Source organism: Gossypium hirsutum, chromosome D05 (assembly GCF_007990345.1).
Source record: "Gossypium hirsutum isolate 1008001.06 chromosome D05, Gossypium_hirsutum_v2.1, whole genome shotgun sequence".
NCBI lineage: Eukaryota > Viridiplantae > Streptophyta > Magnoliopsida > Malvales > Malvaceae > Gossypium > Gossypium hirsutum.
Window position 1 is genome coordinate 14,297,991 of NC_053441.1, and position 18,878 is coordinate 14,316,868.

The 18,878-nt window shown below is 35.0% G+C and overlaps 3 protein-coding genes across 3 annotated transcripts; all 3 read right to left on the bottom strand.

Moving 5' to 3' along the window:
• Positions 1–560: 560 nt before the first annotated feature.
• LOC107941732 (NAC domain-containing protein 73-like) lies at positions 561–2,495 on the bottom strand. Its single transcript, NM_001327454.1, is given in 3 exon segments — positions 561–1,192; positions 1,925–2,114; positions 2,211–2,495. Coding segments are annotated over 3 exon segments (966 nt in total). The 5' UTR covers positions 2,388–2,495; the 3' UTR covers positions 561–593.
• Positions 2,496–7,680: 5,185 nt separating this feature from the next.
• Positions 7,681–9,476, bottom strand: LOC107941718 (phytosulfokine receptor 1). Its single transcript, XM_016875304.2, has one exon. It carries the CDS (start codon positions 9,135–9,137, stop codon positions 8,124–8,126), a length of 1,014 nt encoding a protein of 337 aa, XP_016730793.2. The 5' UTR covers positions 9,138–9,476; the 3' UTR covers positions 7,681–8,123.
• Positions 9,477–13,320: 3,844 nt separating this feature from the next.
• On the bottom strand, positions 13,321–17,599 carry LOC107941728 (receptor-like protein kinase HSL1). The gene is made up of 2 exons (XM_016875317.2): positions 14,417–17,599; positions 13,321–14,045 (listed from the first exon to the last, which is right to left on the bottom strand). Exons 1-2 carry the CDS (start codon positions 17,004–17,006, stop codon positions 13,651–13,653), a joined length of 2,985 nt encoding a protein of 994 aa, XP_016730806.2. The 5' UTR covers positions 17,007–17,599; the 3' UTR covers positions 13,321–13,650.
• Between the last annotated feature and the right edge of the window lie 1,279 nt (positions 17,600–18,878).

The window sequence follows — 18,878 nt, forward strand, 5'->3', positions numbered from 1 at the left end:
ATGATTTCATATGCTTGTCTAGGGCTGTATGCTTACTAATAAGAAATAAGTTGGATGTTGTTTAAATTAAGTCATTACTTGAATCTTCAAAGAAATGTTATTAACAATTTTAGGTGCCAACAGTATCAAAAGTTCACGAATGAACAAAAAAAGAATCCATATAGATATGTGATTAATCCAGAAATGGGGATGAGAACAAACTCAGGATGGAGGATTCAGATTTACAATAACAAAAAAAGAAGAAAAGAATCCATGATAGAATGAAAAAGGAGTACATATACATATGATAATGATAAACCTAATTATTAATCAGTAGGGACTATTACTAGAAGTTTTATGGCAGTCATATCTGTGCAATCCTACTATATATATATATAAGTCATCAAACCTTATAAGTGGATAAAATAAGGTAAAAAATATATATAAATATTACGCAAATGCCAGCAATCTCCCTTGTTTAGTCGTTTGCGATCAAGAGCGTGGTCTCATGGGCAAATCTTCCCAAAGCATCCGACTCTTTAATTTATTTGACTGTTACATGGCAACAGCAACAACCGCATAAGTCCTTGTCGTAGCTGCTCATCTTTCCATTGCTATTTTCTTTCAACTCTCCCTTTGCTTGTATCAGAGGTTAATCGAATAATCGAGGATCCATCACCTTGAACAACCAAATTTGGGATGAGCTGAGGTGGGCTTTCCCTATTATGGTGACTCCCATCATCGTATGGAATAAAAGGTGGATTGTTATGCTCAACAAGACCCCGGCTGCCACTGCTCTTAGCCATAGGATTAGGACTTTGGTGCAGCCGGCTTCGGGTTTTAAGCTTTCGGTCGAGCGTATACTTGACACTACTGGGACCGCATTGTCTCGGTTGAGTTTGGTAAAAAACTTTGGAAACCACCAACTCTCCATCTTTCTCTTCTTCATTGTTGCCGAGGTGATATTGATGCATCACCCAGTTAGTCTTCTCAGGCTTCCTTTGCCTGCCATAGTTGGTGTAGAGCACTAAGATCTTTTTGAAACCCTTCACTGCCCCACCAACCGAAACTGCTCGGGTCTTGCCTGTTTTATGCCACCTTGTTTCGCTTCCCTCTTCATCCGTGTGAACTTTTCTTCTCTTCCTTGTCCCGGTTGTGTACGCCTTGGAGGGTCGATGGAAGAAGTGTCTAATTTGGCCATCTTTGCTTACTCCTGCAGATCGAAGGTTTTTAGTTCTAAGCGTAAACTAATTAGGTCAATTGCTTAATTGTACCAGCTATAATCAAAGCTAATATAGGCTATAATATTTAATGCATTGGAAGCGTATTAGACACCATCGATGTCTGTATTTGATGCATTCCTCCGTGAATCAAATATAAATTCATGTTTTATTAGATTACGGAATGTTAATATCAAGTGATCATAAGGTTTAGCATCAGCACTACTTTGAAACTTTAGTATTAATTAGATCATTGAATGATGAAGGGCAATGCCTAAAACATAGGATTAAGCTAGCAAGGTGGGAGGGGAATATCTAAGCCTAATCACATGTCTCTAAGAAAACATGTGGCGAGAGTAGAACCAAAGGACCTCACGTAATCAAGCCACCTAAGAAACACTGCACACAAGCAATGCTTGGCAGCTAGTATTAGCCAACTTAGGTACTTTCCTTACAGTACACTTAACTGGATTCTAATAAAAAGCTGTAAGGTTTTACGTTTTCATCTAAAATTCTTCATAGATCATTGCTAGTCCCCAAACCAAATATACATATGTATTTATAGATAGATAGATCATTGATATAGCTAACCCTACAAAAGAGAAAATTCAACACAAAATGAAATACTAATTGTATACAATTAGAAAAGCAAAGAAGCTAAAAATGTTGAGAAAGGTAATAATTAAGTTTGAATTTGGAGCTAAAATTAAAGCATCAAAGTGTACCCGGCAACTTCTCAGGATGAGTATAGCATATCCCATTTTCTCCTTCCAGTGTTGGAATAAACTCATCAAGCAACGGATGAAGCTTGCGCAGATCAGATATTACTTTGGCCTCTAAATGCTCTAAAATTTCTTGGTCAGTTGGATCAAACTTCACTCCGGCTGGTAACCCAGGCAAATCATGAATTCCCGTCTAACCCCACAAAAGATCATAGTATTTTAGTGGATCAAACCATATGGAGTAATACTCTAGCAAAACAATTATATTAGGATTAAAAACATGTAGTACCTGATCTTGGTAGGGTATGTTAAAACCACATGAAGGGCAAATAATGGTTTGGATTTCATGGATTTTGGTGTAGGAAGCGGCTGAGGTGGCAGCGACGGCGAGAGAGGGTTCTTTAGTGGCTGCTGCAACTAACTTTATAGCTCTAGCATCATCATCTGGGTTATTGCACCATGTCATCTCTCCTGTTGTTGTGGTGATGGTCTTATTCCCATCACAAAGCTGGGTTATGGTTCCACCGTCTTCCCCACTTGTCAAACTCCCCCACCACACGAAATTCTAGCGAGATTTACACATACAAAAAAAAAACAAGTAAAGCAAAACTTGTCTCCTTTAGAGCACGTTTCCAGTTCCCCCTACTTTATTTTTCTTGATGTTTGGCAAAGGAATTTAATTCTTACACGCTTTTTTTCTATTTCTCTTTTTCTAATTTTCTGCTTATGATTGAGAGGACATAGCTGCTGTGTGCTATATCCTCCTATATCTTGGAAAACAAAGAAAGGGAGAGAGAGAGAAAGAAGGTTAAAGGGAGAAGGGTATAATAGAAAGGAGAGAATGGGATTTAATTCTTTTTAGAAAAAAAATAATATAAAAAAATTTATAGGGTAAGAAATGTTGCTTGGACGCTAAGTTTGGTTATGCTAATGTAGATACGATCGTATGAAAGTATAAATGTAGTCTTGGACCTTGATCTAAACATTAAAACCCTTTACATTGTTTGAATTAGTTAAAGAGTGGAGTTCAATTTTTAGTAAGATATAAAATTAAAATCTCAATATTTATAAATACGATTTTGTGTATACCAAGGGTTGGGTGGTATTTTTCCCCAAGACATTTGATCTAATTAGCTCCAATGTCATACTGGAGTATTCTTAAAGCTAATATATAAGACAAAATAAATAAATAAATAACTAAATAGCATACACTATCGTAACATAGAAAATACGAATGTAACAATATTGGTGTTTTGCACCAAACTTGTTGTGTAGCAGCAATTTATCCATTTCTTCACGTAAACTTCTCATGTGTTAACCAAGCTCCATCCTCTCTCTCTTTCAGGTTTGGATGTTTATTCTGGGACAAATTGGAAGTTCTTTTACAGTTAAAGTCTCTCTTTATTATTTATTTGGTTTTATTAGTAATTTTGGATATTAATGGTTTCGAAAACTCCTCCCAATGAGATTAATGTGATGTGAAGATTCTAACTATGTTTTTCATATGTACCATACATAATGTAATTAATTATTAGAAAACCAATTGGACAGAGTTTCATTTTCTCTTCATTAATTTTTAAATGGTGCACCAATAAATAAATTAAAAACTTTATTTCTAGGTTTTACAGTTAAGGGCTACCTAATTCGAATTAATTAGCCCCAAACTCCAAAGTGATGATGTGATGAATGATCAAAGGGCTGGGAGAGAGTTGAAAAGTAGATGAGCGTGGGAAATCACACTCCTTCACGTAATTAAATATAAATGGGCTTTCTCTTTTTTCATTTCTCGTGTTATCTGTTAGTTTGAGACAGCTTCTCCGAGAAACCACGCAACTGCATCAAACTTCTTTCTTAAGCTTTCAAACTTTAACGTATGGGCTTTAGGGTTTTCTTTTTCTTTTGTTTTTATTGTTCGAACCAAATATGAATATTTTTATTTGCGTCCATTCAAATAATTGTCCCATTCCTCATCAGCTTTTGGCTTCTTATTTGTTCATACCAAAATTTAATCCCATTTTCATTTTCATACAACTCACCTAATCATTGTTTCCTTTACTTACCGAAGGATTAATGAGCAACCCAAGCATTAAGTTAAGCTTGGGGATACTTGCAGGCAAATAATGTTCATTCCTACTCGGGATTCACACTTTTGAATTTCAACATTCAGACCGAATGGTCACTTCTTTGCAATTTCCAACTTTTTCACAACCCATTATTTAAAACCGACGACTACTCTAAACCTTTTGCATGGTCCCTTCAAAGTTGACACAAATATCATCAGTTTGTAATTTTGCGTCTAGATAAAATATTACTAATACCATACATCTATTTTCCAATTCCTACATCTCAAAATATTAGTATTATATTAAGTAAATCCTTTTACTAATTAGGGCAACGTTAGCTTAGACTTGATATTAAATATTGGTTAAAGGGTAAACACGTATTTTCATATTATATAGATAACTTGAATATTGCCTGTAAAAAAAAAGAAATTATCAATCTTAAGTTTTAATAATACTTTTTCGGCTTAATGGTCCATGAAGCTATTGAACTTTTCAACGACAAAAAAAATTCAATCAAGTCACTTCAAAAAAGGAAAGTAAACGTTAAAACGAGTCAATTAATTCATTAATATGCTGATGTGGTCATTAACAACTATTGAGAAAATTTAAAATTTTATTTAAAAGATTCAACAAATGGATGTCCAAGTTCATTTGAATCCGGACATCAATTTTACCATATTCATTATCAATATAATTTTTTAAATGATATGTAGGAAAATTATCTTATACGTAGCTTGTGAAATAGAATATTTTAGACTTCACAGATAAATTAAAAATATGACCTCCATCTTATAGCGTATAATAAAAAAATAATATATAAATAAATGGAATATTTGTTACACCCTCACTAATCTAAAAAAGCACCACAAACTATCTAGCTAATAATTACTTTTATAAATAAATTTTAAGAAATATTAAAAGCATTACAAAAATGAAGGAGAAACGGTGGCGGTTGCTTTTCTTACTACGTCACAACAAGTAAATCCAGAAATGGTGGTGGTTTTTTTTTATAATATTTGTACAACTTTTTAATATTTTTTATATGTTTTTCTAATTTCTAATTTTTTATTTATAATTCAAAATTTTATATCTATAGTGAATTTGGATAAGTGTATGTTGATATTCAAATGCACTTAAATGTTTTTTTGTTCGATTTTATTCTTAAACTTAGAATTTTTAAATATTTATATTTATGTAAATTATCACGTCAACATTATAATAGTTAGTTGATAATCATTAACAATGAGAATAGCACAGTAACAGTCAACTATACAAAACGTTAGCCAATGATCCTAATTAATGCGTTTCTAATCTTTATGGTTTAATTGGGTTTTCTTCATAGAGGGACTTGGTTTTTTAATCTTAAAGTCAACTTTTTTTAGTAGATATGTTAGATTCATGTTATCCATTCGTGTTTAATTTTTAATCCATGCATTTAAATGTCATTTACATCAAATCTAAGTTGACATGGGATTATGAGAACTCAATTAGAATGTTTTGAAATTTAAGGGCTAAATTACAATTTGGACCATAATATGAAAATGTTTAGTGCAATTTATCTTATATATATATATATATGCCTCTCCTATTATTAAATATCTGATTGAGTTGGTGTCATGAATTACTTGGACATCAATTTAATTAGAAAAAATATAAAAAATAAAACAAAAATTCTATTACAAATGAATTTTATATTTATTTTAAAATAAATAACTTAAACTATTATTAAAATAAAATTTTAATATTTTTGGAGTACGGATTCGAATCTTATTATATATATTCTGATCACTGAATGTTACATAATCTCAATATATGTGATGTGAAGATAGCATATTTCTGGTCTGTCATTATATTATTCTTAATGGATTGAATTTTTAGATTGTTTTTGGGGGAAGATAGAAATCATATCATTAAAGAGAATGCGCAGGAGATACACAAAGGTTCTGCATCATAACAAGCAGTGGTGGTCGAAACCAGATAACCCAACCCAATAGGTAATTTAGCCACAACACACATGCTAACTTGAAATTAAACACTAATAGTAATAAATTGAGTCAGGTGGAGGTTTAATTCTAAAAATTTCTTTTGGTCCCAGCCTAACTTCGCTTAGTTTGACGTGTTTTATTATTTAAAAAAAATAAGAATTATTTTATTTAAATCTAATATATTAATGTAATTTTTTATATTATTTTATTATTTTAAATTAGTAAAACAAAACAGATTGGGTATATTTTAATTATGGTTCATGATTTCATATTCTAAATTAATTTTCATACATTAAAATATTATAAATATTAGTATTATATCAATTAGGGCATTAAATGTTAGTTCAAATGTCACATAAAACATATAGATCAAAATTTAAATACATATCTATACATTGTATTTAGAATTTGAATATCACATGTTAGAAAAAAGATATAAATAAATAGCCCTCATAAGTTTTAATGATTCATTTTTTTTATTGACATGTTAGATGTAGACTAGTGTTTAAAATTTGATCCATGCATTTAAATATCCGCCACATCAATCCCAAATTAACATTATAGTAATGGAAGAACTTGATTAATTTGATAATGATATTATGAGAAAATATTTTGAAAATTAAAGAATTCATTATTTAGTTCATAGTTTTCGTGTATCTGATGTAATTAACCAATGTTTTTAGAATCAGATCGTTGTTAACCAGTCTAATTAAAAATATTAAAAATTAAAAACCCAATTCAACCAATTTGTACCCAATACATCATTCTCTAGACCAATAGAAAAATGATATCAAACAACTCATTGAATTAGAAAAGTATACAAATAAAGAAATAGAACTAAAAATAATCAGTAATACGATACATGTTACGCAATGCATCTTGCCTGTCTGTTATAATGAAAATAGTAAAGAGGTGAGTTTTATATATTTGTGAATATCGTTTTACAGTTATGATGTAGAAGTTGAAGCAACGACACCCAACAATCACTCTTGACCCATTTATTTCTTATGGCTAAGGGATACAACACGAACCTATCAACCATAGCAAGGTTTTCTTTTTAAGAAAGATTTTATTTACATTTATAGGGACCATTTTGTTTTTCTTCTGTTCATTTAATTTTCCAACTTTTAGAGTAAAGTGGGCTGTTATATCACCCCCAATGGTGGGCTAACCCTCCTCTGGGCCTTTCTAATTTACAACATTTTTTCCAAGCCCAATTCATAGCTGCATCCCCTGCCTGTACTCGACAAGCGAAATTACGACTACCATTTATATATTCTTTTTCAATAAGTGTGTGTACATAATAACTTGTTCCAATGAATGTTTGGTCCTTGCATACACACTACAGGGACCCGAATTGCAATCCTTGTGGAAATCTAACACTTGTTTTAGAATTTAGATGGAGCAGCTCCGGTTTGTTGGGTATATACTATTATTAACAATTTAAGCAGAACATTGGTTAGATTCACTCCACTGCCTTGGGCTACTTTTTCCAATCCAATATGAATAATGTAGACTTAATTAATAATAGGCAAATTGTCAAAACTGAATATTTGCTAACTAAAAAAAAACACCAATGGCTATAATTTTACTATATACAGACAAAGCAAACAGAATCTAATGAAAATTAAAGATGTATTACATTGAATAGTATGTTGGAAACAAGAAGAAGAATAATTGGAGAGAGAATGAAAGTCCAATCAACGCAAAATTGGGTCCCCAAAACCAATTTTTTTTATATGAACAAAATTGTAGAAATATTGTGATTGATTCTAAACACAAATAATTGGGTAATGATTAATTTACAAAATGAAGTTGTAGTGAAATGATGGAGCCATAGCAAACCCCCCAAAATCTGATAATCAGATTGAGAAAGGCATAATATAAAAAAATTAAGGGAAATGGGTCCCTTTCACCACCAATGTAAGAAAATCCCCCCTATTTCCACACGGAAACAATGATTCCCCCATCACCGCCCCTCTCCCACCTTTATAATCTTTCATTTCAATATTTTCCCACACAGTTCTTACCCTCGTTGGCCAACTCTATCTTGCATCCATTTTGAGGACAACCCACGTGTACAATCTTAGCTTTAGCTTTTTGATGATCAAAGTCAAATAAAATAAAACAAACCCAATATTCAAATTTGGCACTCTAATGACAGACCTCAATCTCCAGATTGTTCAGAATGGATGCCACTTGAGAAATGGAAGGCCTGTCTTTTCTGTAATTACCAACACAAGCTGAAGCAACTTTTGCCAGTCTAAGAACAGGTTTTATATCAGAGGGAATTACGAGTCTAGGGTCTAAAAGTTCACTAAACCTTTTGGCTTTGATCAATGGCAATGCCCATCTCACAAGCAACCCTTGCTCACTTCTCCTCCCCGTCAAAAGTTCCAACAACACCACCCCAAAGCCATAAACATCGCTTTCCTTGCAAGCACCGCCTCCCTTTTCAGCCCAATACTCGTCATCTACATGCCCCACAAGCCCCGTCATCTCTTTGGGTGCCAAAAACGATAGCCCGTAATCACATAACTTTGCAACAATTTTCACATCTAATAATATATTCGACGCCTTTAATGCACCGTGTACTATATTGGGTGCTATCCCTTGATGCAAATACTCGATCCCCCTAGCCACCCCGGCAGCAACCCTCAAACGCCGGTTCCAATCTAATAACGAAGCACCATCGGAGTTTTCATGCAAATAAAAATCCAAATTCACCATGCCGACAAACTCCATCACGATGATTCTCTCACCCGGCGCTTGTGAATACCCTATGATTGGGACTACGTTAGGATGCTGAGCCAAAGAAAGTGTTTTTATTATCGAAGCAAACCCGAATCCAGCATTGCTTAAAACAAGCCGTGGATGTATCCTTTTCACCGCAACGAGCTCCCCGCTCGGCGATATGGCTGCATAAACGGTACCTAAGCGGCCTTTCCCGACGATCCTTCTAGGGTTAAAGCCATCTGTCGCTGCATCTATGTCGGTTAACTGATAGGAGCTGGCACAAAACTTGGCGGGGAGCTCTAATTGTTTCTGATCGGGCTTTTGTGGTTTCTTCCTGCAGATGATGATGATGAGGACGACACCAAGAATGAAAAGAGAGATGGAGAGAAGAACCAAAATCGAATCGTAAGCAATATCGTCCGTTTGGGTCATGTTTTGTGAGCTAAATTAAACTCTAGCGTCTGAAATGGGTTGGGAGAAATGGAGAAGGAAGGAGAGGGAGATTGGCGGGGGAGTTGTCTAGTCCATTCCATATACTAACGTGTTGAAAAGGGTTAATCCTAGAAATGGATGGGTTTGGACTTTGAAGTTTGAAGTTTAAAAGAGTTGAATGAAGGGAAAATGGGAGAGGTTATCATAGTTTGAGTAAGTGCACAGACTTTGAAAAAAGGGGTTAGATTTGGTAAAAGAGTTGGTGTTCCGTTTCTCCAAGTCTAGCATTTTTTATTTTTGTTGGCCGACTCTAGCTTTAGAGGCTATTATTATTATTATTATTATTATTATTTTAGGGTACGATACTTAATCATATTTTTAATTGAAAATTTTAGCTAAGATAACCTAATTCAGTAAGGATTAGGAGTGATTTGGATTCCAATAAATTCATTTCTATTTATTTCGTACTTCTCATAATACTTCGGTTTAATTTTTAGTTTTTTTATTTTTATATAAAGTTGGATTTTGAATCTTATTTTATTTTCTTGACAAAATAAATACTGTTTTAATAGTTTCTTAATATTTTTTAGAAAATTTTTAAATCTTTTGAGAAATATTTCTAGACAAATAAATTTTCAAATAAATAAAAGATAATAAAAACTCTATTTTAAAAAATAATTCCTACATGATATTTTTAAAAATATATTTTATATAGAATTTTTAATTTATTTATACTATTAATTATATAAAAATTTAAATTAAGAAATAAAATTCGGTCAAATTTGATTAATTATAATTTTTTTAACTTATATTCCGTTAACCGTTTAAATAATTCGACTCGACTCAAATTGATTTTCAATTGTAAAGGTCAAATCACAGAAAATTATTAACAGGGATACTTAATGACAAAACCCGAACTCTAATGAATTTCAAGATGTTATGTGATACCCAACTTACGATTTAGGGAAATTTTATATAAAAATAAATAAAAATTAACTATTTAATTTTTTTAAAAAAAGTAAAATTATTTGAAAGATATAAATATATTAATAATAAAAATTTTGGTATTTCGAACATTTTCAAACTGCGTTGGTATCGACTTGGCAGCTCATAAATTATGGAGGATGACTAATGTAACATTGTTTTATAAAATAGATTATATGAGAATTTAATTTTATATAAAAAATTTCATAAATCATAAAGGAGGATAATTTGTTTTTATATTGGATGTGTGTTGTATTGTGATATAATATTATTATATTCAAAATCTGAAATATATATTTCAAATGCAAATTAAATAGTAATGTGAGTGATGTAGGCAATAAATTTGGAGGGATTATGGAGATAATGGATGAGTAAAAGATCTTTGTCATTTGCATTGTCATGAGGCTTTGATGGCAAGTTCTTAAACTCTAGATTTGCCAAGTACTTGTCAAGGATTCAAAATGTGAAATGTTGTTGTAAAAAAATCTCATGTTGATTAAGATATGGATAACGAAAGTTTGGTAAGTTCCACTTTGAATGATGTATCTTCGTTATATGTATTTCCAATTGCAAATAATAATAATTAATGGACTAATTTAACATTTGGTGCTTGGAATAAAGTGAATTCCTTTTTTTGTACAAAGGTTTGAACCAAGGTCTTAAAACACAAATGCAGGTACCATTTAGACAAGCTCCATGCCCACCAAGATATATGGGCCAAACGAAGTGGTTCAGAATTTGGTGGAAGAAGTAGGTGGGTCGGTCCACGGCACGTATAATTTTAAATCACCCATGTTTACCTAGCATTTTCATCTCTAATTTTGTTTTTGAATATTATAAACTTGGCACTCTCTTGCCTAATGCTTAATTAGTTCTTGGGGAGCTTTTATACAAGCCCTACCCACCATGGTTTATGGATATTCTTTCCATAATATAGCATTATAACATTGCATTTACTACTTCGGAACTAAAGAATACTAGTCCCTGGGGCCTGAGTTTCAGTTTTAATATAATGAATTGAAGTGATAGAGAATAAAATCATATAATTTAAACTACTATATTCAAGCAATTTTCTTTTGTTTTTTCTAAAAAAGTGAGTGTGCAAAATATTATTCAACATTACTAAATATAAACTAAACATGACTTAAACCCAACTAACTAAGCAAAGACCAATTAGGGCATAGTCACACATAGATCATATAGGATAGGACTTAAACCTAAACACCTAAAGTTCGAGGATCTCAACCTTGCCAACACAGTCAAAGGTTAATTGAAGGGTGCTATGTTTTATTTTCAAATTACATTAACAAATTTAGATTTTGAAACAACATATAATAATAGGACTCACCAATAATCTAATATTACTATATTTTCAAATTAATTAAAACTATATTATTACATTTTAAAAATCATTGCACTAAGTTTAAATTTTATCATAATAATATTTATAAAAAATAAAAAATAAATTATTCTCAAATTAATATTTATTACATTTTAAAATAAAATAAAAATCCTTTTTCATAAATAATAGTATAGATGGTAGGGAATTGGTAGTATAGTAGAACCCAACTCGGGGCCTTATTAGAGGCAAAAAGAAGCCCAGAAAATGAAATACTTTGGGTGGTAATTTAGTGCGGCTCAATAACAAACGACCCACGTGGGCTTCTTGAGTGGAGCTTTGCTTTGAGTTTGACTTGTTACTGGGTAATGTAGGAATCGACACAGCCGAAAATAATGAAAACAAACCCAAATTGATTCCCGAAAAAGGGCCATAGGTTCACACTAGTAGACACTATACACTATAGATCCAAAATGCTTGTCACTATGATTGGTTGTTCTTCCCCTGAACAAAAAGGAAGGTAGATAATTGGATAGGTTTCAAAATGCTCAATTATGTAAGAATTCAGGGGTTAAAAAAAAAAGGAATTTCCTTACTACTACTAGTAGACCAAGACTATAGAATATAGATCAGGGACCCTAAAATAAAAGAAAAAGGCGGACAATTTAATTATCCACAGAAAATGAGATTTCAAATATGGTCCCCCTCCCCTTCCCTGGATAGGCCTAGGCTAATGCCAAAGAGCTGCCTTTAATGCGTGTCAGTAGTGTTAGAGAAAGGGCATTTTCAGCCCCTTCTAAGTTTAATCCACCCCTGCTTGCACTGGTTCCTGCTTTTACGATTTCCACATTTTGGTAAGAGCTATAGCTAACCCACACTTGGGATTTTCCCTCTATTATCCATTAAATACCGGTGATCATTTTTACTAGTTTTGGATCACCCTTTTTTGCAGCTAAATCCTGGCTACCTCAAGAAATTTCGGCATGCTAAACATTTGGTTTCCATTGGACATCAATAATTGTTTAGAAAGAGTTACTTAAACTAAATTGTTGTAATTATCAATCCATGTTCCTTGTTTGGTAACAAAATCAGCGTGAAGTAACGAAACACAAAGCATCTAATGAGCTGCCATGAAAACGACCTCCAAATTTTGTTTTTAATTAGAAAGGACAACATGTACAGAGCTTTTCTAAATCATATGTTGAAAGTAAAGCCTGGCCTAACTCTGAAACAAACAAAAAATGCCACTGCCCCCTTTATGTTGAAACTTTGTCTTTATTCACAGGCATTTCAATTTGCAGCAAAAGCCGATGCTGAAGAAAAAGCATTAAGAATCACTACTGCTAATGTAAGTGAGAGAGCAGTACAAGTAGGAGATTTGGTGTATGCTTGTTTACTGTCCCATTAAAACAGTTGAATTCCTCGGAAATGCTTTTTTAAGGCTGTAATAATAAATTTGAGAGGAGGTAGATTTTGGAACACGACCACTTAAAAACAGGCTTAAGGCCGCCTGTCTAAACATACCTATGGGTCTGGTCTTGTCGTTATCGTCGCTTTCCAAAATGATGTAACGATTCACTAAAAGGTGAAAGAAGCCACTGGCATTGTGGACCTACGTTAGTTGCCCCACTCAACTACTTCATTAACGGATTTATAGCTATTTGATTTGATGAACAAAGGGTTAAAACCACTGTAAAAGCAAAATCTTATAGCATGGAGCAGTGAAACTAAATGGGTTTGACTTGGGTTGAATGAAGATTAATAAGGTAGTTGGTGATTTAAATGTCACCTGAACCATACGCTACACATCAGATTCAGGGTCCTAATATTCATTCAACACTTCATCAATATCTCTAGCTGTTTTTGGAGAGGTGGGAATATAACTTTGATTTTTAAGAAATTTACAGTGTACATTAAACTCCATAGTAAATCTGCCTCTGCTTTTTTCTCCCTCTTTCTCTGTCTTTGAGAAAATTCCAAACCCTACTACTCTTCCCAACCCCACACCCCCAGTCCCCCACTAAACCAACCTGTAAAGCAAAACAGCAAGTGGGATCAATGATTGAAAACCAAAACTTGAGGGCAAGAAAAAAAAAACTAGAGGCGTAACACACTCGCACAATCCTTCTATTACTCTTTGTTTATGGGACAAATCTACGAGGAAAACCTTTTCTTTTCTTTTCGTTTTTCTCAAGCTACACTTCCTTGATCTGAGCCATCTTCGTAGTAGTAAGGAGTCAATTTCCCATCCTTTTTAGCAGCAGTTTTTGGCAGGCTATCAGCGCCAGCTTCTTGCAACATTTTAACCACCCTTCTCATTGATGGTCGGTTGATTGGGAGTGGACTAGTACACAGGAGGCCAATGTTGAGGATCTTGTATATTTCTTCTTTGAAACATGGATCGAGCTTGGAATCGAGAACATGGTCCACTCCTTTCTGATCTAGAGTGGTGCAGACCCACCTTACTAGGTCCTTCTCTCCGAACTCTGGGTCAATTGGGAGTCTGCCTGTGACCAACTCTAGTATAACTACACCGAAGCTGTATATGTCACTCTTCTCGTTCACACGCAGTGTATATGCATACTCTGTACCAAAAAATTTCATAGAAAGATCAGTTCAGACTGAGTGAAATATGCAACGACACCAGTTAAAAGGCATTTTATCAGTCAATGTACTATTAGTGGCAATTTGTTTTAGAATCTAAAAACAGCTAGAGGTATTGATGAAGTGTCAAAGAAAGCAGTCAAAATAGAGATTGTCCGAATATTCATTCAACACAAAGGCTAGACATGAATACTAACTGATTGCAGTAGCTAATCTAAGGTCATTAAAATAGTTTCCAGATGATTTCTGACTGAGCATTCAAAGAGCATAGCGTAACCAAATAGCAGTGAAGTAAATAAACAAAGTGCAACATTCAATTATAAGAATGATGATAATGATTTCAGCAACTAACCAGGAGCAATGTAACCACAAGATCCGGCAATGACAGACATTGATTTAACACCCTTTCCAGCTGCATCAACTACCTTGGCAACTCCAAAATCAGCCACTCTAGCACCAAAGTCCCCATCCAACAAGATATTGTTAGATTTGACGTCCCTATGCACAATCGGAGGCATGCAGTCATGGTGCAAATAAGAAAGCCCCTCAGCTGCATCGACAATAATCTTGTACCTGGTCGGCCAATCCAGCAAACCACCTTTACTGCTATGCAACAAGTCACCCAAGCTACCGTTTGGCATATACTCATACACCAAAAGCTTGCAATCCCTGGTAGTACACGAGCACCACAACTTAACAATATTCTTGTGCCTAATTTTCCCCAATGTCTCAATCTCAGCTTGAAACCCGTCATCCTGAGCCTGACCTTTCTCGAGATCTAAGCTATTGCAACCCTTTTTCACACCTCTCCAGAGTTTCTTCACCGCAACAGCCTCTCCATTACTAAGCACAACCTTGTAAACTTTCCCTGAAGATCCTCTCCCTATCACATTATCCTCATCAAGACAATCCAATATCTCATATTCACTAAAACCCAACTTATGAAAAGACATCAAAGTCCACTTAGACTTGTCGATAGCCTGAGCTTTCTTATAACTCCTGTATTTGAAGTAAAACCAAACCACACCAACAACAAACACCAAAGCAGCTAAGATAAAAATGGATCTAAGCAACCAAACGTAACCTTTATGCTTGTTTCCATCCCTCCCAACACACAAACCACTGATATTCCCACACAAACCTGGGTTCCCCATGAAGCTATATTTGTACATTTCTTTATCAAACAAAGGTGGTAACTCACCGAATAACAAGTTATTCGACAAATTAAGCTGATTAAGCTTCAAATTCTGCAAACCCAAAGGAACTCTCCCAGTTAACTGATTATTAGACAGATCAAGATAGTTCAACACTGACAAACTCCCTATTCCATCAGGAATCTTCCCTGAAAACTTATTATCAGCTAAATTCAACTCGTTTAGCTTTTTCAAGGACTCAATCCCACTAGGCAACTCCCCTTCCAACTCATTCCCATGAAGATCAAGAATCCCTAGCCCATCAAGCTTCACTATGCTTTTAGGCAATGACCCACCGAACTTATTGCCGCTAGCAGAAAGTTGAACTAAATTATCAACTAAACCAATTTCTTCAGGCAGTGAACCATTGAACTCGTTCCTAGATATAATCAAAAGAGATAAATTCGCTGCTTTTGCGATTGATTTCCCAATTTGACCAGAGAAGGAATTATTAACGAGCTCGAGTAAGTAGACGTGAGGGAGACCCCAGAACCCGGCGGGTATGTCACCAGATAATTTGTTGTAACCGAGTCGGATCCGGTTCAGACTCCGACACTCTGCTAAACTCGATGGTATTTGACCCGAAAACGAGTTGTGTATCATTAGAAGCTCTTCTAGGCTCCTTTTTTCGCATAAACTCGGCGGTATGGGACCAGTAAATTGGTTGCTGGAGACGTCGAGCCATATAAGAGGCGAGTTTTTGCCGAGGTTCTGGGGCAACTCCCCAGTGAGTCTGTTCTGAAAGAGCCTGAGTTCATACAGAGCTGGGGAGTCGGCGATACTCGATGGTAAAGTCCCTTCAAAGTTGTTCTGGTAAAGGTTGAGACTTTCAAGTGGCAGCTGTGTCAACTCGTCCGGAATCGTTCCCGTTAACTGGTTCATCGACGCATCAAGAAGTCTCAGGTTGGTCAATTTCGAGAACCCGCGAGGTAACTCACCGGTCAACGAGTTGTTGTATAGCTCAATCTGAACGACACTAGCCAACTCAGTGAGCGAGCTCGGGATGTTGCCCACCAAGTGGTTAAGGGCAAGGTCCAAGTCTGTGAGTTTCTTGAGTCGACCCAGCGAGTCAGGGATCTCGCCAACCAAGTTACACTCCGTGAGCCACAAAATCTCCAAGTTAGTTAAGTTGCCAAGCTCCGGCGGGATCCGACCCGGACTAAGCGGGTTGTACGATAAATTGAGCATTTTGAGCGTACTAATGTTCCCTAAAAAAGCGGGGATTGTACCGTCTAGAAGGTTGTAAACGAGAGACAGAACCTCGAGCTTTTGGAATCTCCCGAAAGACTCGGGAAAATCTCCCGATATATTGTTACCGGTTAAATCAAGGTACTTGAGGTTAGGGAGGTCAGCCAAAGTGTGGGGGAGCTCACCAGTGAGTAGGTTTTGGGCGAGATCAAGGTGGACGAGATTTTGACACGTGGAGATATCGGAAGGGATGGTGGAATTGATGTTGTTGTAGAAGAAGTTAACGAAGGAAAGGTTTTGGAGACGGCAAAGGAGGGAAGGGAAAGGGCCGGCAACGTTGGCGTAGGAGAGGTCGAGGGAAGTAACAGAGCCAGTGGCAGAGTCGCAGGAAACGCCACGCCAGTTGCATGGGGTGGGGTCACGAGGATTCCATGAGGAAAGGACAGAGTCAGGGTCTGAAAGGGAAGCTTTGACTTGGAGAAGGTAGAGACCTTCTTGGTTGAGAGAAAGGGACGGTGAAGGGAAGGTGAAGAAGAGAAAAGAGAAGAAAAGGAGAAGCATTGTCGTTCTTTTTGTTTCTGTGTTTTGCAGAGAGGGAAAGGGACGAGGAAGGAAGTGAAGAGGTTTGGTGTGAATATATTTGAGAGTCAGCCTCAGGGGAATGAAGAGTTATAGAGTAAGGCTTTTGAAGGAGGAAGATGATGTTTCGCCATTTGAGAGACAGGGAATGAATGAGAGAGAAAAAACGGAGGAAGAGGAAGAGTGGGGATTGTTATGATGTGGTTTAACTATTATTGTTGTCTATGGTGAGTTTTAAACAGAATCATGGTGGGAAAAGAACACTGAAAACTGAAGCAAAGGGGGATTACTGTTACCGTTTAAAAAGCTAAGAAAATGAAGGGGAAGAAAGAAAAGAAAAAGGAGTGTAAAAAATTGTAATTTCTGAAAACAGAATCAATGGGGGTTGAGACAGGTAGAGGAAGCCAAGAAGTTTTATCAAATCGGTGTCATCACGGGGAGTGGGGAAATGATCTCGAGGAAGATTAAAAAAAAGAAAGCAGAAGAGAGATAGAGGGTGGAGATTTTGAGAGAGAAAACAGAGACGTAGTAGTAAATAATTATTAATGAGTGTATGAAAAATAATAATTATTAAAGAGACAATGACACTTTTAGTTTAGCCGTGGTTTTATTATGACAGCATGCATAGCAGAGAGGCACACAAAAACACCAACAGCAATCCTTGCGTAGTGTGTTTTTTCTTTGTACTGCTAGTAATAGTTTGTCGACTCTTGAGTCACGCTTCAAAAGCTCTCTTTATTGGCTTTGCCATAAGAAAACGTTTAGCCGACGGTTTAAACTTTGCGTCGAGTAATGAGTGAGTGCTTCCTTTTCTGCAATTAGAAAGGGTAAATGTAGTTATAAGGTCAAAATAGTGGATGTCATTTCAAAGGAGAGTCAATTTCTATAACCAAATTTGACATCATTTCTTTGTCTCGCTTATGTTTCTCTTTCTGTGGAAAAATGCAACCCCAATGTTTTAGTCATTAGATTTTGTTTGGAAGCCCCAAGTCTTTGTTTTGTTTTATACATCTTATTTAATTTAAAGTTCTAATTCTATTGGATTCTTTATTAATTAAAATTTATTTTGTTTGAATTTAATTATAGACATAAATTGATTTTTTAATTTCAAGTAAATTTTATATACATATAAATTTTGTTTGGACAGATTAAATTTTTTGGGAGAAATTTTCAAAGTTTTGTCGGTTAGGAGTTAGTAGATCTTTTAACTAATTGGTATTGTTCTTGCTAGAGGTTTTGTCTCCTAACTATATAGAAGAATTAAAATGCCTAAAGAGACGACGAGTTCAACAGAATGTGAGTGCATTCACCGAGTAGCTAAAAAGGTGAGCTATACATGTGACATAACCATCTACAGTGGAAATGTCAACATTTGTGCTTGGTAAGATTTAAGCTTGTACCTTACAACATATAGGACATTTATGGGCAAGAATACTACCACTTGGGCTAGCTAGTCTGCTCTTTTGAATTGTTGCCTCTTTAGGTGCCCAAGTTTTTCACATAGTTGAGAGACAAAACTCTCATTGAAAATAATACCAACCCGTTGAAGGGTTCATTGACTTTAACGGAATACAAAAAAACCCTAAACAATTTTTTTTGCCTAATCATCATTGATTTTGTTCTTTTTCTTTTATTTCTAAACATCATTGATTATGTTCTTCGACTACAAGGGATAAGTTCAATGATAGTGGCGAATTAAAGCTACCCAACAAGGATAATAAACAAGGAATGTGTGTTATTGAATGAAAAGGTAAGAATACTTTGGTAATAAATTTCATTAATAATAGGGAATGTGACTTTATTGTTTTAACTCTACATTAAGATGGGGAAGTTTAGGTGTAGGGGGTTCCATAA